The sequence below is a fragment of the Anas acuta genome, chromosome 4, assembly GCF_963932015.1.
Source record: "Anas acuta chromosome 4, bAnaAcu1.1, whole genome shotgun sequence".
NCBI lineage: Eukaryota > Metazoa > Chordata > Aves > Anseriformes > Anatidae > Anas > Anas acuta.
Window position 1 is genome coordinate 31,249,862 of NC_088982.1, and position 27,303 is coordinate 31,277,164.

Consider the following 27,303-nt stretch of genomic DNA (forward strand, 5'->3'; position numbering starts at 1 on the left):
GGAGGGGAGAGCACCTAAAACTCTTCGGGTATCTGGCTAAGGCATTAGCACCCAAATGCTTGCATCAGCCCACTGCAAACACACGTTTCATATAATTTCCCATTTTCTCTGAGGCATGAAACCACATCAAAGGAATTAATGCTATTTATGCACCCAGCTAAAAGCAGGCAGCGACTGGGGCTGCAACGCATGCTCCCGAAACGCAGGGACACGGAAACAGGGCAGGGCAGGTCCCTGAAAGGCAATCATGGAGCTGTCGCAAACCCAAACCTGTTGGATGCTGCCCACACCAGCAGCAGCAGCGCAGGGCTGCAACGTGCACGGTGCGTGGCCGAGCTGCTACGTCAGGAGGACAGTGCCAAAACCCACACCGATCAGTCACCGTGCACCTCGTACAGATGGGCTTCGACGCTCGCAGCCAAGCACCTGACTGCGTACAGCATGCCCTTTCCAGCTCAGGTGCTTGTTTTATTTTTGCAAAGGACGGCTCTGGGGGTGTGTGCGCTGCGAGGGGTGCTGTGCGCCGTGACGGACCTCGTGCGCTGCCTTGTGCTTGATGGCACAGCACTGGGTTTCGGCTGGCAGCAGCAGGTGGTGCCTCCTCTCCTCTCCAGGCTCAGCTCTTCCTCCAGAAACCCGCTCCCTGCAGCTGTGATAAAACAAAGCAGCGCCTCTTCCTGCTGCATGTGAGAACTTCTCAGCCTGGCCCATGAGGCACCCGCCCGGCACCCCTCTGCAGCTCAGATTTGTGCCCAAAATGGCAAAAAGGCACCCCAAACCAACCTGCCCACCTCACAGCACAGCCCCAACCTTCCTACCGCCCAGTCCATTTCCTGCTTTTCTACCCCAAATCGCACCCAACTGGGGGCAGAGCCTGGTTTGAGTTAACCCCTTCTTACCCAGCAACTCCTTCCCCCCCTCCCCCCCCAGCCTTCTGGGAAAGAAAAGCAGCAAAGCCGACAGCAGTGGGGTCTGGTGGTTTTTAATGTTGATGAAGATGTACACAGGATACATTTCAGTTTCAAAAAGGTAAGTGCCACTGACATGAAAAGGATACAATAGAATGCTTTCTGTACATTTCTTACAAAATATTACATACACCCCATCCCGACGTGGTGTGACACACTCCACACACAGCTCCCCGTGCAGCACAGGTGGGCAGTTTTAGGGAGAGTGCCGGGACGCATCCGCTTGCGATGCAGAACTTGGGTTTTACCCGTGTCCAGCATCCCCCCACAAGTGGCTGCCCCACATGGCCAGCCCTCACCCATTTTGTCCATAGCATCTTCCCCGGAGGAAGCCGACCCGTCCACACAACCAGTGAGTTATGTGCCGCTGTCAGTACCCATCCTGGCAGTCGTTGTCGTCGTAGTCGGTGGCTGGCTTCCTGCGGTAGGCATCCAGCCGCCGCTTGCGGCTCTCACTGCCCAGGCTGCGCGGCAAGCTGGCGTCCTCCTGGGAGCGGCTCTGCTCATCATCCTCATCCTCTGGGGACGCACTGTTGGTGCTCTCTGTGGAGGTGCTGTCCTCGCCTGTTGTGTTGTCTTCATCCTCATCGTCCTCATCGCTGCCCTCCGGGGATGCGCTGCGGCTCTCAGTCGATGCGCTTGGAGCATCCTCGTCAGGTTTGGAGTTGTTCCCATCCTCCTCTGACTCCACGCTGTCCTCTGTGGACTTACTCTCCTCCTCCTCCTCCTCCCTGGACTTGCTCTGCTCTTCCTCACTGTCGAGGTCAGACGGTGCACTCCTGTCCTCAGGGGACGCCCGCTCCTCCCTGCTGCCACTGCGCCCCTCTGGAGCGCTCACTGCCTCCTCTGAGCCATCCTCTGCGGACTCTGTGGACTCCTTGGCTTCCTCATCTGAGGCCTCCTCATCTGAGGCCTCCCTGGAGGGGCTGTCCTTGTCCTCATCATGGCTGTCCTCGTCCTCCCCAGACCTGCTGGCCTGGCTGTCCTCCTGTGAGTTGCTCTTCTCCTCGGCTGAGGGGCTGTCCTCCGTGGAGTCAGTGTCCTCGGCCTCCGGGGACCGGCTGTCCCTGTCCTCCTGGGGACCAACAGAGGCCCCCCGGACGCGTCGCCCTCCGCCCAGATTGTCAAAAACTGAGGCGTCGTCGCCCTGCATGCCTTCACCGCCCAAGCTCTCCTCCTCATCCTCCTGGCTGCTGCTGCTGCCCCCTCCCCGCCTGAAGCTGCCACGGTACCTGCTGTAGCGGTGCTGGGCCATTGCACTCTCGCTGCTGCTGCTGCTGCTGCTGTCACCATGTCCTCCAGCATCCCCAGTGCCATAGCTGGGCCCTTCGCCCTCCTCACCATCCAAAGTGTCGTCCCCGCTGTCGTCCTCCTCGTCCCCAGGCCAGGCGGGCAGCCTGTCATGCTCGGCAAAGTCCTGCTCTATGTGGTTCCCGACAGCGAGGTCCCTGTCACTGCCATCCCCTGGCCCCACGCTGGCACGAAGGTGACCGAGGTTTCCACCGCCCAGGAGGGGTCCCAGTGCCTTCACCTCGTCCCCCGGCACCGTGTCCTGCAGGTAATAACAGCATGTCAGTTACCTGAGCATCGCTGCCTCCTGAGCCATGCAAACCTCTGTGGACCCACAGCGCTTCCCACCTCATCCCCTCTGCTACCACGGGTGGGAGAAAAACACCCAGCCCTTCTTAGCTGGGGCCAGGCATTACAAGAGACTGTCACCTTATGTGTTAGGTGTCTTATCATCCCGCAGAGATGGGACAGGTTGTCATGCACGGGTATATGAATAAGAAGGCTTTGAGCTAAGGGTAACCGCAATAGTTTAGAGCACAGAAACTCTCTTTTTTTTTTTTAGAAAAAAGGTTAATAGAAAGCATGCACAGAGAGAGAAAGTCACCTGAGCTGAAACCCCTCCAGCTTAAAAAACCTAAACCAATGGGGCAAAGCTCCCAGACCCACAGCATCCCTCCCCACGGGGAACATCCCAGTGCCACGGGACGCGGGCACCTTACCTCAGGCTCCAGGGGCGCGGAGATGCGGTTGTGCACCTAAACACCAAGAAAACACCCCACGTCAGTCTGGGGGCAGAAACAGCAGGGTTTGGGGGCTCGGGGGCTGCGCAGGGGGGTACTCACAGGGTGGGCGCAGGCCGCAGCCCACAGCATCAGCAGTGCCAGCAGCTCAGCCTTCATCCCGCTGCCGGTGCGACGCAGCCAAGGCAGGGACGCGTGCGGTAGCGTGCAGCGCGTGTGCTGCCGGCCCCACGCCGCTGCCCCGGCATTTAACCGCTGTCCTGGGCCGCCAGCAGCCAATGGCACCAGGGCCGGGTGCGGAGGTGTCGGCGGGAAGCGGCCTCCCACGCTTCCTCCACCGGGACGCCGGCCCCAAAAACAGCTCCTGGTGGTGGTGTTGGGGGGGGGGGGAAGCGAGCGGCGGGGCTGGCTGTTAATGAGCTGACAGGCCTGCGCTCTGTTTTCCTTGCTAAATTTGCGCCCCTCCTGTCAACGTTCCCCTCCTCCTCAGCCGATTCCCCTCGCAGATACCGTGGGACGTGTTTTCCTCTTGACCTGTGACCAAATTATATCCCTGGCCCCCGCCAGATGCGAGCGCGCATCACCGGCCTTATTTTAGGCACCTCGAACAATTACGACGTGTTGTTTTGCTCCTCGTGTCCAGCCCGTATTTAACTCAGCCCCTGAAGACCTGGCGCCACCTCACATCCCTGCTTGGGAAGGGGACTGGACCCCAAAACAGGTATCAAGCAGCAAATCCCCCGGGGGAAGGAGCCAGGGCCGCATCGGGTCATGATTTGGGGTGAGGTGCCCCAAATCCCAGTCACGTACCATTGCTGCTCCCCGTGACGCGGGTACCTGGAGGGCAGCCACGCTTCCTCGCCTTCCTCTGCTGTAATTATGCCTCCCTCTGGCTATATTTACCTCTGCCCAGCGCAGCCGGACAGGAAGCATCGCTGCAGCCCAGCGAGAGCCTGGAGGAGCAGGATGCGGCCCGGGGGGCGAGCAGCAGAAGGTGCCGGTGCCCAGAGCCAGGAAGTGGTTCTTGTTCACCCTCAAGCTCCTAAAAAATGGTGTGAATACTGAGTTTTGAGTGTCAGGAGGACACGAGAAAGCCCGCAGTGACTCAAAATGCAACCAGAAGCACTTTTACATTTACTTTAGGAAAAAAAAAAAAAAAAAAGGCCATGTGAGAACTGAGTACTAAGCATTTCCCTCAGGCACCCAGCACACACCTCTGTGCAGAGAGATCCATGCAGGTACACAAAGATTCCCTTCAGCTCTTTTTTTTTTTTTTTTTTGACTAACTTTGGGACTGATGTGCTTGGCAAGTGCTGCCCTGAGGGTTTCTGGTGGTGCCCAGGTAGCGACAACGTGCGTTGCATGGTCTGCTGGACGGAAGTGGCCTCAACCCCCCCACCAGGCCTGGGGAACCTCAACCCACCCTCACCCCCGATCCATGGCCTTGTGCGTGTGGCCACCCAGCCCAGGCTCATGTCTTGCCCATGCCCAAAGCCGCCACCTCTTCATGGGGCTGCAGGAGTTCGGTGTAGTACAGCTCCTCAACATTTTGGGATGCTTCTTCACCTCCATCAGAGGAAAGCAGCATTTGCTCCTAACACAAAACGTGTTTGAAACCAGGAACTACCAGGAACTTGAGCTACACACGGACATTGCCCATCTTGAGTGCTTGCGGTGGAAGGGCACTCACGCTACCCACACTGGCCCCCACCTCCGCTCCTCCTTGTTAATGTAAGTGCACCCTGAATAAGGCAGCAAGGCAAAGCACATGGCAGCACACCTCACCCCGAGGGGATCCCGTGCAGATCAGGTACTTCCAGCTTAGCTCTGTGTCTGCCTCATGCTGGTTGAAGGACCCTTCCTGCCCTGTTTTAGTCTACTTTTTAAGAATTTGGTCAACGTGACACTTTGGACAGTATAGGGCATTAGTTGAGTCAGTCTGGCTGAGGGGCAAAAATAGCCATCTCTCCGTCTGCGCTTTAAAATAGCTCCTCCCCAACGGGAGTCAAATGTTCCCAGGCTGGGAGCAGTGTTTATTTCTCTCCCTCTTTTTTAAACTTTTAATTTCAGCTTGCGTAGGCTATGTGGTCAAACATGACACAGCCCAGCACAGCAGCTCCGAGGCGACAGGGTTTGAGTCTCTAATACACCGAGTGCATCACGCCTCAAAGGACCAAACCCAATTTAGCAGCCACATACGGGCAGCCTCAGCTGAGTATTTCCAAGCCTCTTCCCGCACACCACCAGCACATCTAGGTGGCAGAGCCCCGACTCCGTTCTCCCCTCTATCAGAAAATCCACACACACAAATCCAGTCACTACAGCTTTTATTCAAAACTGATAATGAAATAGAGAAGTGCAACACAAGAAAAAAAAAAAAAAAAAAAAGAGAGAGAGAGAACCAATCAACACAAATGAGATCCCTGAAAACCATCAGGCTAGTTTTTTGCTTTATGCACACAGGGCACAGGTCAGCTCACCCACACCAAGCTCACCAGCCATCGGGGCTGCAACATCTGCAGGGACGAGCCCAAGGAATCCCACCTGCTCCCAGCTTTCCTTTTATTTTTTTTTTTCTTTTCCAGTAAGGAAAAACAAAGCAATGATGTCAGACTCCTTGACTAGCACATAAGATCAACTTTGAAAGCACCTAGTCTCTATGCCTCCGGCTTGACTTTTTTTTTTTTTTTCCCCAAAAGGAAGATGAAATAACCAGCTAAAAAGAGCACAGGAGGATTTTTTTTTTCCTCTGATTTTCTTTTTTAGTGATATGCCCCTATCATAGTGATCTTTTGTTGATATTTTTCCTGACAGTTCTCCAGAGATAGCTCAAGTAAGAAATATTAAATATTGTCAGCTCATATGCATTTATTATTATGCTTCAACTTAAGAGCTCCTTGCAAACTTAGACAGGCACAGGACACTACCCATTTCAGACAGATAAATGTAGCTTTTAAATTCAAGAAAGTAGTGCTAAAAGTTAGGGGTTTTTTTTTGTTGTTGTTTTTTCTTTGGAGTATACAAATTTCAGTAAACAATGAGCTTTCAGGAGACATTTCAGTTTTCATTAGTTTGAGGTGAACTGGAAAGAGCAAGTCAAGTAGTAACGTGAGCCAGCACAGAGAACAAAAATGAACACGTGCTAATAACGTACATATTCAAACACATCAGCTATAACCACTGTCAGCACTTACTTCCAATAGGGAAGGCCAGCCTTTTCAGCATGAGCTGCTACAGGTTGTGATCTTTCCAAAGTCTCAAGTGCTTACATAAAAATATTCTAAATGAGAGCCACTTCACCAGCTCAGAGCCTTAACGTGCATCATCCAGCACAGAAATTAGAGCCCTCCCTTCCTGCCTGACTAGCTGTAACCCCAAGTCACAGCCAGGAGGACTTACACAGAGCTCTGTCAGCACCACCAGGCAGACTACAACCCCAAACAACCTAGGAAACCTTGGAGGGGCACATCCGCACTGAATGACCAGCCCTGGCTGTAAGCAGATTCAAAATGGTTTATTTTCTTCCAGTAATAAGTAAAAAACCACGTGGACACATACAGTAGAAATAATATGACAGAAACAACAGCTGGTGTATTTACAGTTCCTTTATATTCTAAAACAGCTGAATTTCAAAATATGTATATTACTGCAAATCAGCATAAAGCATGTTTGATTGAAAAGTCACATTTTATTTGGGAATCCGAACTGGCACCGAGGTCAAATTGTACTTTACGTATAAAAAAACCTGTAAATTCAATCCTTGTACCTGGTATGCAAATGGATGGCTCAACACCACTCTCTTGTGGGCACAGGTCTGAAGGTCTGTGGCTGTATCAAGCACAGAGATGTGCAGATAGCTGCAATAAAAACAAACCTGTCCTCAGTCCTTCCTGTTACACAACACAACGCAGGACACGTGTATTAATCAACAAAAAATACACTTCTCTCCGCTTTTCCTCTTCTGGCTTTGTTTCAAGAGCTCATTTAGCAACACAGAGGGGAACCAAAACAAAGGTATCGGGACTTCCAGCATAACTCTGGTACACAACGAATTCATGCTCTTCTACACCATGGAGCCATCCCTGATGCAGCCAGACACTTCACTGAAAGGTCAGCTAGCTGTCAGACACACCAGTGCTCCAGTACATCACCCCAAGTCAAATACAAGGGGGGGATAGGATGTAATTACTCAGTTTCCAAATTATATCATCTAATGAGTCACAACAGTAATTTCTAGGTTGCAGTTTTCCAGCACAACAACTACTCGGCTTCCCTCCCCCCACATACTTTACCATGACAGTACAGCATCTCTTCCTGGTGATGGAAACGTCATCCCATAAACCATATAGTTTCCTAAAATGACCCTCGCTGGCACTGCAGGACCCGCTGCAGACATCCCCACCAGCACCTATGACTGAGACAAGCTCAAGCCACCTGATGACATTCAGGGAGCAACCAGGGGTCTTTTCTTAACCTTTAAAAAAAAATAAAAAATCAAAAGCAAAAACAGACTTTGATTTGTGGAACATCCTGCAAATACCTAAGAGCTTTGATAAGCTACACCAGTCAACAAATAACAAACGCATAATCTTTCAAAATCTTAAAAAAAAAAAAAAAAATCAAACCCTCCTCTTCCTCCCTGTAGTCCCAATACATCTGTTGAAAACTAAGGCAGGCAAAGCTTTGAAATCACACACACCTTTTTTGATAACCTTCTGGCTCCTACAAATTCCAGCCTCAAGTTCCTGCACAGCTCTTCACACAGCTATCAAAAATGTGATCTGATCCTAATTCTTTGGGTGGAAATCCTTAAATAGACAGGGTCTTGGAGAGAATCTGGCACCATTTTTGTCAAGTGGGGATTGCAGGTCAATTTTAATAGCTACTGTTTCCAAACGTTACCAGAACTAAGACTTGCATGTTTTAGCTAGTGTAAGATTAGCATTGGACCATTTGTTCTGATCTCTTGGGAACTACCTGCACATTGATTTGTTAGCTGAGGATCTGCCCATACTTGGGATATTTAATCATCACAGAAAAACACTCACCTCCAATCCCCCAAGAAACTTAGACATATTGCAAAGAAGGATGTGCATGGCACACTGCAAAATTCTAAATAAATAAAAATGATGGTCTTTTTTATTAACACATAACAAAACAAAAAAAAATGTTCTGAAATCTCACCTCTCCCTTCAGATGCTGACTAGCTGACAGAACAGCAGAATTTCAACTCCAATAGGCATGAATCAGTTTCCAGGCAAAGAAGCAGAGATAAAAGGGGAAGGGATTTAAAGAATTTCTCACAGGCTTTTTGTCAAAGTTTGATTTTCTGTTTGGTTTACAGAGAGATGGCTCAGCTGTGATATCAGCCTTTTTTTTTTTTTAATTTATTAACAATAATTTTCATAGTTGGCCATACAAAATAAGTTTTTGTACAATTCTCACTGTATCTCATCTCCTCAGATTCACAATATCTGTTACCTTGTGGTATGAACAGAGTAGAAGCTAGTACAACTGTAACCTTCAAAAAACATGTCAAAACATCATCCAAAAAGAATTATTTTTCAGAATTTGCATTACAGTTTGCACCATTCATGCAATTCATTTCACTTTACTTTGACCTCTCTGCCAGTTGTGTAAGGACAATATACAAAATGCCGTCATGAGTAACAGATGATACTGGAAGAACAGGAAATAGGAGGCTGGATCTGCTGAATCTGCCGCACACACCACTGAAAGTACCTCTTCTCAGCGCATCTGCTCCACTAGTTGTGATCTGAGAACCTCCTCTGAAGTATGTCTGCTCAGGAGATGTATTTTCTAGAATAACAAAAAGGAAAAAATAAAGATTAAACTCATTGCTGGTGAGCCAGTATAAAACCAAAAGCCACCAAGCACCTGTTCCAGACAGGTGCCACCTACAGAGCTTTTCACACATACACGAGCTCACTCTGCTAGCACCATCACTCTCCAAGAGACGGCACAACAATGGCAACAGCATTAAAAGAGCCAATGCTCAAGAATTATGTAAGACTCCAACCAATCCCTTTGTTATCATCATCTACACTTCTTTTAATTTAGAGCTTGACTTTTCACTCCTTTCCCTTCTTTTCCACAGGCTTGCACACACCATATGCAGTATATTGAAACAACACCAAAAAGCTCAGCATGGACCAGCATTCCCCCTGCTTGCTCATGCTTCCAGGCTTGCAACATGACTGCCCCAGCCAATCTCTTAGCTCAGCTCTTTCTGCTACACTGGCTGGCCTCAGAGCTATTGCACCCGTTCCCTTTGGCTCCCCTCCCCCTGAAAGACTAAATATGTCCTTCCCACACTGTGGCTGAGCTCCACTGGCCCGGAGCCTATGAACACTGAATGGCCTTTCTCATTCAATTAATTCAGCAGAATTTCACTAATTTATCCCCCCACCCCTCTACCTCATCCTGTGGAAGCCTAAGAGGGTGGTTCATTTATTTTTACTGAGATCCACAGAATCAGATCTTCCTTCTCTGAAGCTCCCAGCAAAACATTTTCAGAGTCCATGCTATATGCTAAAATATACCACAGGGAAAGAAGCAAGATTTTGCAAGGCTCACGGATTTCCAGTGCGTCAGTGGATAACCAAGCAGGAGCACCTCTTCTACTGCTATGGTACTGTTTCTTTACTTTTAAATTAAAACCATAGAATATCTTCTCTAATCCTCTGTTTCCCCCACTGTGGACTGAAATAGCTAATGTTTTCTTAGAGTACTGTTGCTTATTTTAAGGATAAATCATATCAGACATTTATGCCTGGAGCAGAAAGAAACGTGTTCTGTAGAAGAGAAAGCACTGTATAGTTATTGTGTTGGAAAAGGTGACCTTTATCTTACTGTTGAGACCATTATTTTCCCTGTGATCCTGCAAAACAATAAAGCCTTATGTGAGAGCCAACAGGAGTGAAGCAAAATATGTACCTCTTGCAGAAGTGTACAAATGTCCACTTGAAACTGCTGGGTGACCTGGTTTCCCAACATCTGACAGTTTCCTGCATTATCAGCTCAAGAACCTCATCCGACAGAAAAGGCCACAAAAAGCAAGGTACGCCCTTGTTCTTTCCCATAAGGAAGTGAAGACACGGGAGCTGTGGCTGGTCTTGGAGGAACCTTTCACAATGTTATGTGTGGAACTGGTAGAAGCCTGTAAAACCTACAGGATTTGCAAAGGAAAGGCAGGTCCAGGGACACGGCAATAATCACTAATTCATAAGAAACAGAGAAAAAACATTCCCACTATTTAAGAGGTCTTATTTCATCCCATCTCAAATTGAATCAAAATAGCCTGAATTTGACTTAATCTACTTAGGAAAGATAATAGATCTAACAATTACATTAAGCACAGGTGAAATATTTTATTTAATAATTGTTTCAAGGTGTCCTCAAGTACCTTCAAAAATATGTTTGAATTAAACAGCCATCAAGACCAAAGGCTTTTGCAGCTGTAAAACTGGTAACGTCAAAAGGATTGAATCTCATTCGCAGCCACTTCCTGGTGCAGAGTAAAAGAGTAGAATCATTTCACCTTCTGGGATATGCTTTTATTACGGTCTCTTCATTTACTCTGATCAGATGTAATCGTGCCTTTGTTCTGTATGCACGTACACTCGTGATTCAGTTTAGGTACATGTGTGTACACACACACACTCCTACAAGACCTTCTGAAACAGACCTACACTTAAGAGCTCTGTGCCGATTGCACTTGAAGAAAATCACATGCACATCTTGGTTATAGAAAGACTTTGTACAGTGAATTCGTAGTTTCTGTACTCCACCAAATACTTGTACACAAAACTTGATCCACTCACAACTATTTGTGCTGTGATTATCACCTAAGAGGTCCACATCTTCCAAGTATTTATCAGTGAGGATAGGCATCAGCATCTGCATTTCCTGCAAACAAAGCTGACACACCACCAAGGACAGTGCTTTCACAAGAATTCAAGCAAGACTATTTTATTGCAATCTCAAACTGATTCAACGGGCTGATTTCACAATTTGTTGCATATCTTCTTGATGATACTTTAGGGTATGTGAGCATAAACTAAAGCTTCTGTCATTAAATGAATTATGAAAAACATCAACGTCTTACCACATTTCACCCAACTCCTGAAGTTTTAAAGAGCTCATAATCTAAGTCTCATCCTTATGGGATGAGACCTCATGTCCCCTGTACACAATGAGAAGCTGAGTTCCAAAGCTGACTTGCCTTCTAATTCTCTTTTCTGAATGCTGGACAACAGCCACGCTCATTAGTGATGGTGGCAGAATAGGTAACTTCATTTTCTAGAGTTAGGTCTAATGACCAAGAACCATGCAGAATTATCTCCCACTGCCAGAGCTGAAACTAGGTCAGTTCACATGCTTTCTTTTGTCCATCACAAGGCATTTGTCACCTTCAGCCATGAACTCCACCAATTAATCATTTCTGGGTGGCATTTCAAAAGGCTAGAGAACCTGCTAGGTCTCAGCTGCATGAGGCTTGCTGTTTCAGTGACTGAACAAAAATGCTCAACCAGAAACAAAACAAAGAAGTAGCAGTAAAGACTGCACTTGCCATCTCATCTATTCTTGCAGATGATTTTATCTGATTTCCCACTTCAGATGCAGGCTTCCTGCTGTAAGCAATAAGAAACAGTGAACTGTTGTCAGATCCCTGGGTGACTGAGCAGAACTCTGATTCAAAATACATGTGGTACAGCACTGCTGAGGACAGGCAAGACTGGCAGGCAGGCCAAATGTCATTACTTCTAGACCTCTAGGCAAAAATCATGGCATTGATCAGTATTTCAAGTGACTGCTGACACAATTGATTAGCAGCAGCCCTTGCACAGTCCTCCTGTCAAGGATAAGCTCACAAGTAGTTTCTTAGATGGCCAAGAGTGCATTGCTCGAGTGTCTGCTAAGATGCCAGCAATTGCAGGACCAGGAGTGAAAAAAAGCCCTGAGCAATCATCTCTACAACCTAAGTTTGGAAGACATGAGCAGAAGTCTTAGGTAAAACTTGAACTACAACCATCAGGTTTCCAGACCGAAGACCTAACTATAGACACTGATGTCTGTCATTTTTAATATACTTATCTTAAGGATACACTGCAATTTAACTTGTGATCTATTTTTCTCTATATATAGACATGGCTACTGTTTTGCAAGTTCAGCAAACCAAGTAGATTAACAGACATTGTTTTAAAAGCTATTGATATGTCAGATAATTTCATTTACTGTATCATACATTTTTGCAGCTCTTGCTGGTCACAGGTCTGACCACAGGCTGTGACTGGTGTTCACCATGCTCAGTGGAGAATCGGGTGCTTTTGGAGATGACCATGTCACATGCAGACCATACTCGTAGCCAACTGCTCCTCATAAAGTAATTCTGCTCATATCCTGACAGAGGCTCTCGTGACCTGGGACTACTCCCATGTGCAAGAGCTGCAGGAACCTGCCTTGGAATGGCTGAACATGGCCCAAAGTACCTGAGTCCAACAGGACTGAGCGTACAAAAAAAAACCCCTAGCTCCACCCGTCCCCTCAGAGCAGCTCTGCACTGTTAATCTGAAAACGAGTCTTTTAGGGTTGTCTACTCAAAACAACTGTCACTGGTGAAGCAAGGCCTTTTTTTCCCATATTAAGCTGAGCAGCATGTATCCTACAGAGACCCCAACTACCATGGATGAAGTGAGTCAGAGCTTTTGCCTCCTCCAAGTTTCAGGTAAATCAATTTCTTTCCAAGACTGAAAAAGGGCAGAGTGAGGGCCAGGTTAGCATTGCTTTCTCAAGACCCCAAACAAAAGCGTTTTCCAATTACTCATTTCTTTGTCCAAAAATTCCAATTTAAGACACTACATATTATCTTTTGACCATGCCTTCCTACAAATTTCACTGCGAAGTGTGGTGACTGCATTGCTCTATGTAGATGACTGCTGCTTTTAAAATAGCTCCCACTGTAATACTTCCCATTGTCAGTTTTGCTGATCTCAAGAGTTACAAAAGCTTGGTTTTAGGCACTGTTCTGTAGTATAAGTTTGGAAATTAAAGAACAAATTGTCTTCACATTTAGATCTCAGTGTAGAAAAAAGGTACTATCACAATGCAGATCTTTGCAGCATATGACAGTTAGGTAATGCTGAACTTCTTCCATGACTATCAACTTAATTACCGTGCATTACGTATGACCCACAAAATCGCTCATCTCTGCACCTGCCCGAGCTTCCGAGCTTCTGTAACAATAATGACTTGTCTTTTCTAGCACCAGAAGGCTAAAAGAGCAAGTGCAAAAATGCCATTGCCGTGACCTTGGCAGCAAGAAGGGCAGCAGGCCTGCAGGAAGAGTTCTTTGTGCCTTTTTACCCCTAACCGCACTACCCCTCAAACTAAATCCCCTGCTCCAGCAAACTGCCTCAAGTCCTTCACATGGATTATTTGTACCAAACCCAACTGTTCTCCTGGGTTCTGGCAAAAGGTCCTTGCATATTTCACAGCCAAGCCCCTGGCGCCTCACCGAAAATGAAGCGATGCCAACAGAAACACTCCGTTCACCCCTGGAGGACAGAAGGGACCACAGCCCATTGTACAAAGATGTTTTTTCCCCTTTGTTGAAGCCCAGATGCCGTGTTATTGACTTTGCAGCTTTTATGACAGCAATCCCAGCTTCCCCCACTGCTCCCCCTTCTTTATGAATGCTGCCAACACTGATTTTTTATTTATTTTTTTTTTACTGTGGCTTTTGAACTTGTTCAATACTTCCATCTGCCCGCCTCAAACAGCTCCCTGTACTGATAGCATAATGGAATTGGCATCAGAAATGAAACAATGAATTAGATATTTCCCTCACAGCAGTCAGGTACGATACGAAGCACCAGAGTTCTGAAGAACCCCAAAACTCCTTGCTCCGAAACCCATGCGAGGGAACACTTCCTGCATGCTATTGGTGCCACATTGAAAAAGGCAAACATCAGGAATTAACAAGGGCAATACTTGCGTAAGCATCACAGCTCAAGAGGCTGTTTAACTTTTCAGATGCTATTTGGTGATTTGTGGCAGATTATCCCACTGCATATCATTTTGTCAGTGCTTGCAACTCATTTGGACTATCACGACGGGAAGAGATGATTAACTAGACTGTGTTCCTATACTCAGTTCAAGGAAGTCAGACTTCTCTGATACTTAAAGGTTGATTATTCCCATGTGTGACTGCAGCCTAGTGACTAAGAGAAAAACAATGCAAAAGATCTGTTTTGCCGCATGAACTCAAGATTTATTCCAACCATTTTTTTGTTATTTGGACAAAGGTGGTGGAGCCAACTTACCCAGTTAGAGCCGGATTTGAAAAACCTAGTCATAACCCAAATCCATTTATAGCTCTCAAAGTACTTTACCAGAATAAATGCATCTAATGTGGTTTTAAGGCTGAGAAACTCAGTGATGGAAAGATGTGCCCAGAGCTGCTTTGCTAGCCAAGAACAAGGAGACATATGAAGACTACCTGACTTGTATAACTGCAGTTCAACTACTACTTCCCTGAGTCACTTGCGAGGCCTTCAAGAGCATGGCATACAGTTTTGGGGGCTATATGTTAATAATCCATTTGATTTCACCACTTTCTTGCAAGTCACCTGCATAGCCCTCAGTCTAACATAACGTGCCTTTAATCTGAAGTGATTGCCTATATGCAATAATTAGGAATTCTCTATATCATCTTTGATGGCTTTTGTTATATTCTGTCTCTATGAGAAAATCTCAGCTAACACTGGATGCCAAAGAGATAATTGATGTTGTATGTTGAGCCACATTTGGAGACTGAATTAGTTCACTGAGAGAAAAATTTTTTGCATACTAGATGTGCCCCACTAATTATTTTGCTCTTCATTAACTAAAAGATATTGACATTAAATAATTCAGGAACGCTGGAAAACACAGCAAGCTTCCAATCTGTATATTCCCAACAGATCTAGGCATGGCAGGAACCGGATGCTTGTTAGTTGGTTCATACTCTGGCTCCAATAAGCACAAGCTCCTCTGGAATTCCACCCCCCTTTTTGGGTTTTGCTGTCTATTCTCCCCACTCCCCAATCATGAACAACTGCCTGGATGAACATTTGGAAACCATACACTGAGCCTCGTGCATTTGCATATGGTTGACCTAACTGAAAGAACCACTGCCAACTTCTTCATGTGCCAAGGAGCTCGACCAGTAACAGAGACTACGTGCATCGGTTAACAGAGGAATAGGTGTTTCATTTAGATTAATAAAGGTGGGGAGGGCAACAAAGAGCAATAAAGGATAAACATTCTTTTTTTCCTTCTGCTTTTCCTGGTGATACAGCTACAGCGATAGGAACTTCCAGTGCATGTGCACTGCATAGGTGAGAGAATATACTAGCGATACCTGCAAGGTAAAAATAAGTTGCCACTCACTTTAGTAGAAATAAGTTCTCACTCACTTAAGAAGGTTGACACATGCAGAACTCCAGTTGCATCCCATATTCTTTCAGCTGCCAGTCTCACACTGGTATGTAGCAGAGCTGGGTTTGGTGCTCCCCAAGCAGGGCTCAAGCAGTGCACTGAGCAGTCTACGCAGAGCTTCTACTGCACTACTGCAGCCCCTGGCTGTAGGGATGCCATTCAGGCAGTGTCCCAAAATTGCATGAAGAAGAACATCTTTTCCAAGTACTATCCCGGGAGAATGGATAATGCTTTACAGGACAGAACTTAAAACTCTGCCTTTCAGTGAGACCACCAGAGTTTGTGGGTACAGAATGCAACCTAAGCTCAGTAAAAGAACCAGGATCAAAGCACGCCCTGAATAAGGTGGTCTAACGCCTGAATTTACATACACGTGGGCACAGCATCCAAATGTTACAGGGCTTTGGACTGATCTGTAGCATACGGCAGCCACCACATTGCTTCCATCCATCATTTCTAAACCATGATATCCACAACCTAACTTGGTTTCTTTTGATGTTACTTGCAGAAAGGAAACCTTCAAACCCTACCACCATACCACTAACTGCTGGCCTGTTCAAGAGATGAAAACCATGAAGGCTCTGATGCTCTTGATTTGCCTGCTAGGATCAGCTTCGGCTATTCCAGTAAGTGCTCACCACACTATTATTGCCACTCACTTGAACTTTCCCTTCCTGTGAATACTCTCTAAAATCCACCTAGTTATACAAAATAATTTACATACAGATTTTTAATAATTGCCTCTTCTAGACATATCCCTTAAACCACCAACTTGGAGCCTTGGGACAGAAAGCTGCAGAAAAGGCACTGATGTTCTTAAAGCATTAAGAGGCAATGTATATTTTTGATATCAAATATAAAAAGCCATTACCACATACATACCCTAACACCCCCATCCCCATCCCCAGATTATTACAGAGCATATCATGCCTTGCATATCACATAGCTACCAACGCAACAGGACAAAATCTAAAGCTCAGAACAGAAGTTTGACTTATATAAATGTATTCCCTTATAAACATTGCACTCATTTTCATAGAGGCAATAAGCTCCACCAACAAACCAACCTGTGATCCTCATCGCTCCGTTGAAGGAATAAAATGCAATCCTCAAATTATCACGTCAAGTCGTCACATGCAAAGTATCAAACGTAAAAATTTTAGCCACAATAGCTTTTCTTATTCACTATACAGAGCACTAGAAAGATTCAGTTCAGAAAACTGTACTGTGGCTGAGAAGCCAGATAGGCAGCTCTGATGGTAGTGAGAACGATGACTTCAGCAGTGTCAAGCCATGCGTGCAGGCTAAGGACAGAGCTCCCAGTTTTTCATTCATGGTCAAGCCAAATGAAAATTGCTCTGTAGTGCACTGTTCTGGTGAGCATCTGTGACTCAGACAAAATGGACATGGGCTCCAATCCAATTAAGTTTTGTAAAAATTAAATTCAGAACCAACATACAAAGTCCCTTCTCCCCTGTTAACATTTTCAAATAATTACATCCAGCTCTGTGCAGCTTTCTACATGCATTCAATGTCACTCCAGACAGTGCTCTGTGTTGTGAAAACCAAGCAAGTATCTGTTCCTATTCAAGTTTTCAGCAGAACTGGAACAGTTGGCAGCCTACAGCTATATCCCAGAAGCAGACACCTGCACGAAAAGAAAACACAGTGATACCAGACAGATAAGCCATCGGTTCCGCATCAATACACAGCATTTCTCCAAGGCCAGTTGTCCCTAAGGGGAGGTGACTATAGCTACATTGACCAAAACATGGATCATCATATTAAGGAACCCCAGTATCTTTACAAGCAAAAGGCTCACAAAGGTTTACTTTAAAATAAAAATAAATGTTATTAAAAAAAAAAAAAGACAGTTGAAAACCACATCCAGGCACAAACAAATTGAAGCTGTGGCACATAAAAGCTTTCTATTGAGACAGGAGACAAAATATCTTCCTCAAAAAAAAGACTATTTCATCAAACAGGGGCACCCAAAGCAAAGGATTTTAATGAAGGCTTGACCTTATTTTTGTTAACTCTATAGAATTCCAAGCCCTTTGCAGAAGATTGGTTTTGGTTCAAGATAAAGGCATAATATGTTTTAGGCCACAGTGCCCCAAAACATAGAAAAAACAAACTACTCATGAAATTGAGTTTGGTTTGATTTCATCTTGTGATGTTTTATAATACATAATGACTTTTTATAACATCTTCAAGAAAAATGCATTTCATCTGGACTAAGTTCCCACTGACCTTATTAGATTTCAGTCAACATGCGTTCTTCTCCTGAAACAGTTAAGAGTTGGAAAACATAAGGTGAATATTTTGCCTAGCACTTCTCCTGCATCACTAAGTACACTAGACAAAAGAAACAATTTTTAGATACCATCTTGACATTAGGAAACAGGATATAGCTTATCTACCATGAGACAAATAAATACATCCAATCCTACAGTATTTGTTTTAAATTATTTGTCTAAGTATTTGTTAGTGGAGCATTTGTTTCCAAGAATTCAAGATTCTTCCTACACTAAAGGAAATGCTTTTCCATCAACTTGGACACTTAGAATTAACTTCTATTTTCATAAATGACTCCCGAAAGCTTTGAGGAAAACCAGTTTCAGTGCTGTACTTTAGTAAAAGCAACACCCAACACCTATATGTGTTCAGAAATACATCAGAAGTTCCTGCTCTCAACCTGCAGTAGTTGTGATGCTGTTTAACAGCAGAAAGGGAATCCCTGCAGCAATAGGGAGCAGTCACTTCAGAACTTGCTTTCTCCTTGAGGATTTGTACCTTGCCCTCAAGTTACTGGTTTTGCTGTTGACGTCACTGCACACAATAAAAGCCTCTCAGCTCCCCTCAAAGCTTAGGTGGAGTTGCATGGAAGACTTAAACTCTAGCCATGCAGAAAGAGGGGACTGAAGCCAAGTCACTGAGAAGTAGAAAGGATATCAGGTGTCAATTTCATCATTTGACCTAACTTTTTAACAAGTCACTTACAAAGAACCTAGCGGTGTCATGTTTCTCTGATGTATATGCCATTGCACCTACTTCAAAATGAAGCCCTAAGATTAATAAATCTACTTGTTAAATGTCTTTTTTTTTTTTTTCCCCTCAGACTAAGCCTATTCATTCTGAAGCCCAAGAGGAAGGGAAGACAAGGCCTGCAAATGAGGGTGATTTGCAGCCCAGCCACAGAAACATAAAAGCAAAGGTACCAGTAGCAGATGCTGAGCACAGGGAGAAGCCCTGGACAGCTAGAAGACATGGACAAAGTGGTCAGGAGCATCAGATGAAATCCAGTCTGAAGAGCATTAACTTCCTTTCCCTGCAGGGTAAACCAGGCTTGACTTCTGATAGCCAGGAGAGTGATTCTGGCAGCAGTGGCAGAGAGCAGTCCAGCCCTGACCACTACCAGCTCAGGAGGCATGAGAAACACAGCAACATAGCCAACCAAGCACTGGGTGCTGGAGAAAATCCAGTGGATGCTCTCAATCCCGATCATGAGCATAATGCATGGAAATATAATAAAAATACAGTTGGCCTATCTGAAAACACCAGTGAAAGCAATGAAGAGGAAAATGTGGAAGAAGAGGATGAGGAATGGGGGGAAGTGACTGATTACATGGATATGAAGCACAAAGCCCACCGGACAAGTCATGGAAACCAATACAGGAGACAGCAGAAAGAAAACAGCAGGCAGTCTGATGAAATACTGAGAGACTCCAGTCAGCCAATCCAGATAACCAAGAGACACGGTGAGAAATTCAGCATAGAGGAAGAAGGGGAAAGTCAGGAAAAGCCCTATAAGGAAGCAAAAATCCCCCTCTCAAAAAGAAGTCATAATGAGGATGAGGATGAAAAATGGCAAAGCCAAGAAAACAAAGATAGTTTTCAAGTAAACCATCAGAGCGATCATGGCATGGAGATGAAAAGACAGGGTAAGGAGGGTGGTAATGTTGATAAGGACGATATCGATAGTGGTGATGATGGTGAGGAAGATCTCAGCAATGCCTGGAAAGAAGCAGCCTATGAAGAAGAGGAGAGAATCCAGAGAAATGACCAAGACAGCACCAGTAATGAGCCTGAAGGAGAAGGAACCACTGGAGATGACAGTGCAGCTCATAGAGAGAGATGGGATCACCAAGGTGTCAAAATTAAAGACCTCACTCAGTCTGAAGATGCTAACTACCACTATGAGGTGCCTCATTCTGACAGCAAACAACTGCAAACAAGTGGCTCTGTTCAGAGTGTGAATTCAATGGAACCAGTAGATGAGGTAAGTTTTCTTTAAAATATAACTGGAAGAGTAGAGAGGGAAAAAAATCAGTCCCATATTTAAGCTCCTTGTGATTAAGAGGTCCTTTATGTGCTCCCATATGCCCCTTGCAATTAACATTTGACATTTTGGAGAAAAAATGGGTCTACCAAACTTAATGTTTTGGAGAAGTCTGATCTCCTTTTACACATTGTTCACCTAGTTTGTTATGCGTCACTTCATGTACAACATTGAAATAAATTGTCCAGAAAGGAAGCAAACAGAGCTCACGTAATAGCTCCAGTCCCAATGGACCATGTAATGAGATATACTTATAAACACCGACACTTCTATAACAACACTTGGAACCAAGTCTCAACCCAAGTACCAAAGCCTGTTCACTCCCCTCTCCCACTTTCATGCATACCTTTCCTACAAAACTGAACATTTTTCAAGGGAAGGGACGGGATCCCCTGCATGACCACCCCAGTGGCTAGCAGACTTTTGCACAGCATGAAGGATATGCACTTTGTCCCTTCAGACAAAAGCGAATATTGTACCCTGACCTCCCACATCAGGGTCAGCCACTAGATAAGCAGGAGATGTCCATCAAAAATAAAGTTTGCTACATCTGTTAGTTCAACATCTACAGTTAAAAATGTCTATGCTCACTGACCCATTGGGACCACCGACCCAAGTAAGGACTAAAACACCAGTTCTGCCAAGCCTCAAGGCAAACCACTGCTCTGTGTCAGTCAGGGTGAAACTACAAGGAGTCCATGTCTTCCTGGACTCCTAGTTTCTCTCCACCCCCTACTTTTTCCCCAGAAAAGAGAGAAAAGAGAGCACACTAATACTAGGCCTCATATAACTGCCACACATCTTGCACAGCAACCCCTTTCTGTAGCAAATAGAGCAAACTGAGTCAGGTCTATATTTGTATCTGAAAAAAAAAAGACTTCCCAAAGTATTTTTTCCTTCCAAGATTTACCATAGCTTCTGCTTCTCTCTGTGACTGTACAGGTTAAGACCACAGGCAGTTCATACGGTGCGAGGAGAAGTGCAAGCAACAGCACTGGGGAGGCTTTTCCGGGTGAGTAAACCACATGCAAAGCCCACACATCACCATAACTCTCTTAGGCTGGGGAATTTGCTGGTCTGCAGTTCTTTTCTGCCTTCAGCAGCAAGCCATTTCACATGACTGACCTGCGCTGGTGCATCATCCTGCACCACAGATATGTTCCGAGAACAATCCCTTTCGCACACCCTTGGATTCACTCATTTGTTTCTCAAAAACATTTAGATAGCGTACATATTTTTGTGTCAGCATTGCAGAATGGGAAACATTTTCCACTGAAACTCCTCAGTTTAAAACTTCTAGCCTGAATTAAACTAGGAATGGGTCAAGCGCCTCAGATGCAGCGAGGACACATGGGATAAGTTCCAAAGAAAGCTGGAAGTGAACGTCAGACCTTACAGGAGAAAGCTTTTTCTAAGAAACATTTCCCCATCCAACTCAAGCCTGGTAGCACCATGAATCCCTCAAAATAACACATGTAAAATTTGGCTGTATTATTCAGTGAAAGATCCAGCTGTGTTTTCAGAAACTTACAAAAAGCACTTGACTCCTTGGTGAGTGTTTGGCTCTATTTTGCTTCAACTGTAAGCAGTACTTGACAGAAACACTTGGTTTCATCCTGTTCTAACATTCCGTCCCTCTTGATTTTACCACTAGACCCATGCAGGAACTTCCACTGCAAAAGAGGAAAAGTCTGCCAGGCAGACAGACAAGGGAAACCCGGCTGTATTTGCCAAGATCCTGCTGCTTGCCCTTCCACCAAAGATTATGAGCGTGTAAGTATTACATTCAGTGCACAGCATGTGGGAAATCCAGCTACAACACTTACAGGATACCACATTCCCCTGCTATTATTTCAAATAATTCTACCCTAAAAATCATGCTAGTAGGTTTGTGTCATTTCAGTAACTGTCAGTGTAAGTACAGAGTACCGGCATTTACTTGAGAACAGTATTAACATATATAGCTAGAAAGTAATTACTGTGATTTCCTGCCATTAGTCTTCTCTCAGGGATCATGGCTTTTTCCTGCCATTAAAAGTAGTCATCATCCATTTAAGGTTTCCGAGCATATAGCAAATGCTAGTGCCATAGTCCAGCAGCATCTCAACCACTGTATTACTACCATATGAAAATAAATTCAAGTGTCTTGAAACAGGGTGCTTGAGTACAGTCACCTAATCTCTATGTAGGCATATTATAACCAAAATTTTCAGTACTTCTGATCACATCCAGTCTCTGTGGGGCATTCACAACTGCCACAGCATATTGCAACAATCAGTTCATTATTGTAATGCCTCCTTTACTGACCAGGTCATTTTTCAGAACATGGCAGGGGTGTGTTTGTTTTTCACTCCTTTAGGTTTGTGGCACAGATAATAAGACTTATGACGGCACATGCCAACTCTTTGGTACCAAATGTCAACTTGAAGGAACAAAAATGGGACGCCAGCTGCACCTAGACTATATGGGCTCCTGCAAATGTAAGACTTGCTTTGCCATATAGAATTAACTTAGATATAAACAAGCCTTAGCATCACCAGCTAACCATAAGTGATTTGCTTTCTTCCTGTGCTCTCCCCCTTCTCCATCAATTAACTCATAAGTAAAACTGCCTTTCCAATTCTAACCATGTCAAACAACTCACTTTTCCTACAGTTAAGGTTATTAAGTGGCCAAATCCCAAATACATCCCTCCTGTGCTTACAACCAGCATAACCCCAGTGGTATTTCTTTACCATCTGAAGATTTTTCATGTCTTTACTCTCAAAAAACAAACAAACAAACAAACAAACAAACAAAAAAAACACCACAGTACATAAATCAACTTAATAGATGAAAATATCAAGGTAAAAAACAAAGTCACCTAAATACAGGAGTCACGATCAAGAGGTTCTAATTGATTTCTAAGCTCTTCTTCAGTTGCCATTTACCCCAGAAAAAGAAATTCCTTTGCTCCTAGAAACTCCGCTTTCATACAAGCAAATAGATTGATCATAGCTTCACTGCACAATTCTGCCTTTAAGGTGCACAGGTATGTAAAGCTTGTGGCTTGTGCAACTGGTAAAAGATGCACACCAATCAATGAATTATACATTTATTATTGAACCCATTAGTTGCATTCCCAGTTTTATGTATTAACTACAACAATTTTAAGATGAACTGGAAGTTTGCTAGTGAGAATCAGGTCTAACTTGGCTCAGAAATGCTTGAACGAGGAGTTAACAAGTGATCCATTAACAAAAACTTTGTTGTCTGGCACAGACATACCTAACTGTACCGATTACGAAGTAGATCAGTTCCCCCTCCGTATGAGAGACTGGCTCAAAAACATCCTCATGCAATATTATGAACGTGATCAGGATACAACTGGACTCCTAACCGAAAAGCAAAGGCATAAGGTAAGCAACCCATTTTCAGATAGGACCATGCAGTTACACTGTTAGAGGATGACGAAGCAGCCCCCAAAAGCCATGCGCAGAATCACAGAATGGCTGAGGTTTGAAGGGACATCTTGAGGTCATCTGGTCCAAGTGAGTGATACTCAGTTGCCAAGTGAAAACCAACTTTCTACTACTCAGTAGACCTAAAGCAGAATCACACTACATTGGCTTAAAACATAGTTAGCACTTACTGCCACTGAGAATTTTTGTTCTTAAACGGGGGAATACAAAGGATTTACATCAGATGAATTGGTGACAGTAAGCAGTTTCTGACGATACCGATGTCATAACTGCCTAAGAGCTGATCTGCAGACCAATAGTTAAAGTTGAACAAAACCCTGGGCTGCTCTAACTCTGGAATCAAAGATGCAAACAGCAGGTGACAGCAGGCTTATACAAAATATTCTTGAGGAGTACCAAAGACTACTCCTATAAACACCAAGAGGCCCCGTGGCTGACCAGGAACATCTCATACTAAATGGTATGAATTACCTGGTATCTGATATGGCTTATTCCATGCCAAAGCTGAGTTGCTTACCCCAGAACAGTGGCTCGTGTCTCATATCCTGAGGACACTTCCCTATTTAGCCGGGCCAGATAACTACATTGTAGGGGTTTGATTTCCTCTTCAGTTACTGCTGAAGCTCACACAGTCACCACCAATCACTCGGCAAACGTGAGGTAAACTTTCTGTACAGCATACAGCCACAAACACTAAACCCCCTTTCCTCTGTAGTGTTTTATCAAGATTCACTTCTTAAATCATCTCCTCACTGGAAAGTGCTCTTCAGGCCAATCTTCCTCCCCTAAACAAAAATAAATGTCTCTGTTGTCTTCAGGTCAAAAAGATCTACCAGAATGAAAAGCGTCTCATGGCTGGTGACCACTCAGCTGAGCTCCTCCTGCATGACTTTGAGAAAAACTATCACATGTACGTGTATCCTGTGCACTGGCAGTTTTATCAGCTTGATCAGCATCCAGCTGACAGGTAAAAATTCTTTGTGTGTTAAGTTCTGATTTGCAGGTCAAGCTAAGGCTGTTTTACCTTGCTATAGCACGTCAAGCATCCTCTGACATACAGGACCAGTCCCTCTGCTGATACAAGCCAGTATCCCCCCCTCAGAACTCAACTGAAACACAGGATGTTTCACTGCTATGCTGGAGCAATGTCTTGAGCCAGAACCTGCTATCTTCTTGCTTTTCATTATCATGTTACAGCTAACTCTACAGCTTCTTACTTGCTGCTCATGGCCTGGTCGTGGAGGAGAATGCAGTTCATGAGATCCAGCTGCCACAGAAGCTAGGACAAACAGGCTAAATACGATGGGCAGATGCCTGTCAGCAACAATTCACTAGTGAGGTACCATTTATTAGACTGATACTGACAAGCTCTCAGTTTAAGGAGCAGGTACATTAAGACAGCACTTGTGTCACAATTCAGAGAAAGCCCCAGTTTACCTCTGAAAACGAGACTCAGCTTTCAGGCCCTCCATCAGGACACTCAGTGTTGGATCCGTGTCCAACGACTCGAGGGTGCAGGCCCTTAACACCTCGTGTTGATCACTCCTTGCATCTGAGAAAATAACTAAGCACCTTTGCAAACTTCTTCGCAAACATATACTGAAATATACCTCTACATATCTGCTCTTTCAGATCACTGACGCACTCAGAGCTCGCTCCCTTGCGAGCCTCCCTCGTTCCCATGGAACACTGCATCACCCGTTTCTTCCAGGAGTGTGACCGAGACCAAGACAAACTCATTGGTTTGAAGGAGTGGTGCCACTGTTTTGGGATTAAGGAAGGTAAGTCTCAAAGACCAGGAAGATGTGCAGGACAAAGTGTTCTCATTAATGCTTCGCTAAGCCTCAGGCCATAAAGTACAAGAAAAATTCTAGACAGAAGCTATGACTAGTGTGCACAACAGCAACAGGAATAGTAATGACAAGACAGTGAAAGATGCAAGGTTCTGAAATGCTTTACACAACCAGGAAAAAGTCATGTTTTTCACCAGGAATAATTAGGGAGGTAGCTTGTAATAAATAGGAAATAGCTCCTCTCTGTGGTGTCTGACCCTGTATGCCCTGTCTCCACCACTCCTGAAGTATTGATTTTTCATCCTTTAGTGCCAAAAGCAAGGCTAAGCAAACTTGTGATGTAAATCATTGGTCAGAGCATACCAACTGAAGGTGCACTTGAAGAATCCCAGGCTAAGTAGTGAAAGTAACTGAGACACCTGCAGTTAACTATACTCACCTGTACCTGATGACATGCCACACAGTCACCATCGTCACACTGCAGCAGTAGGCCAGGCAGAGCATTTCACCTAACCATTGCCTAATGTGACACATGCTGAGGCTGCCCACCAGATTTGGTGCGTCCTGAGGCTTCAGCAGAGGGATTTTTTCAATCCTATATGTGCTAGGTATATGTTTGTCTCAGGTCAATCCAGAGACATCTAAAAGCCTAGGCACTACTGTGCTTGTAATGTCTCCAAAATTAGGCACCAGCTGAACAGAAGCTGCTGTGACTGATGTTACATTAACATGATGACATTCCATCTAGGGCACTCTTTAGAAATCCACATTCTAGCCTTGAGTGGCAGCTAAGCAATGCAGCCAGTTTTTAAACAAGGGTGGCAGCAGTACAGGTTAATCCTAGAACAGATGCATGATAGAAGCTGAGATAGGAACACAGACTGAAAACTTTTTTTCAAAATCCTACCAGCTACTCCCTAAACTCAACCAGAGGCTGATTCACAGAGGTCAGATATTCACTGAGTTTATACTCTGTACACAACTTTTCCAGCTCTTCTGACGACACTTTATGAGTAACAAACCACATGTGGAAATAAGCTATGAGTTAAAATATTCATGTACTGCTGCTAATGATCGCTTGTCCAGAGAAGGTTTTAGGGTTCATCCTTTAGTAAAGAGTGACGGTAAGGGCATAAGGGATTCCCAACTCACAAGCAGCTTAAAACCTAACATGACGAACAATGAAGCACCTACCAAAAAGGCTTGAAATGAATGGCTCCTGAATATAACAACAACCATATTTTTTAGTGCCAATAATGTTCCCATACCTAAGCTCGATTAAATTTTCCTGTGTCAATTTCTTAATAACAACACTACATAAAAACAATACTTTGGCATCAATTATTCAACTGTTATTAACATTTTCTTCTATGTTGCAGAAGACATAAATGAAAATCTCTTGTTCTGAGCCTGGATGAGCCTGTTCTGAGCCAGTATCCCAGTGCTGCACTACAACTGGTCAAATATATGAAGCCCATTTATTACTGTAATTAATAGCTGCATCGTTTTCAGAACACACTTGTCATAAGGTTCTTGTAGGCTGAGGTATTCTCATATAACACAAGTGCATAACTGATATAAATTCACTAACAAAAAAATTGAAGAACTCCAAGTGGCTCACTGCTGAACAGAAGTGTTTTCCTCCGCATGTACCCACGGCCTTTCTGAAGCAAGAAGTAGAACTAACCCAAGAGCAGAGTTGTTGACAAAGCTCTTCTTCAGTAGAACTATAGGATGCGGATCTTACACACTGAAACCTACCTTGACATAGCATTTATTTCTTCTCCTGTTACTGTCAGTTTAACATTCTGCATAGAAGTGTCAAATAAAGATAATGTCTATCTAGATATTTTTTTTGGTTGTTCTGTGGTTTGTTCGTTTTTAAGACTTTTGTCAAAGAAAAGCTCAAGGTAAAGGTTCAGTGGAAAATCCATATTAAATTTAAGGCTGGAAAAGAAACTCCAGGATAGATCAGAATTATCAGAATGTGGCAGTCCTTAAATTCTAATTCCTAACGCATGAACATTATAGGCTTTTCAGCAATTTATTCACCTGTCCCTTGGAAAAAACAGTAACAGTGCAGTAAGTGTGTCACACACCGAATTCCAGCTGAGCAACTGTGTAACAAACAACTTAAAGGACCACAGCAAGCAGGGGTGTGTATACAAAGACAAATTAGTGATAGGTCCGCAACATGCAGGAGATACC

General features: G+C 44.6%; 2 protein-coding genes across 2 annotated transcripts; one reads left to right on the forward strand and one right to left on the reverse strand.

Moving 5' to 3' along the window:
• Positions 1–966: 966 nt before the first annotated feature.
• DMP1 (dentin matrix acidic phosphoprotein 1) lies at positions 967–3,381 on the reverse strand. The gene is made up of 3 exons (XM_068680506.1): positions 3,101–3,381; positions 2,978–3,013; positions 967–2,520 (listed from the first exon to the last, which is right to left on the reverse strand). Exons 1-3 carry the CDS (start codon positions 3,155–3,157, stop codon positions 1,339–1,341), a joined length of 1,275 nt encoding a protein of 424 aa, XP_068536607.1. The 5' UTR covers positions 3,158–3,381; the 3' UTR covers positions 967–1,338.
• Positions 3,382–9,180: 5,799 nt separating this feature from the next.
• On the forward strand, positions 9,181–26,920 carry SPARCL1 (SPARC like 1). Its single transcript, XM_068680507.1, has 10 exons — positions 9,181–9,650; positions 16,008–16,125; positions 18,621–19,781; positions 20,784–20,853; positions 21,496–21,614; positions 22,201–22,321; positions 23,103–23,239; positions 24,121–24,269; positions 24,935–25,083; positions 26,475–26,920. Exons 2-10 carry the CDS (start codon positions 16,063–16,065, stop codon positions 26,501–26,503), a joined length of 1,998 nt encoding a protein of 665 aa, XP_068536608.1. The 5' UTR covers positions 9,181–9,650; positions 16,008–16,062; the 3' UTR covers positions 26,504–26,920.
• The last annotated feature ends 383 nt before the right edge of the window (positions 26,921–27,303 follow it).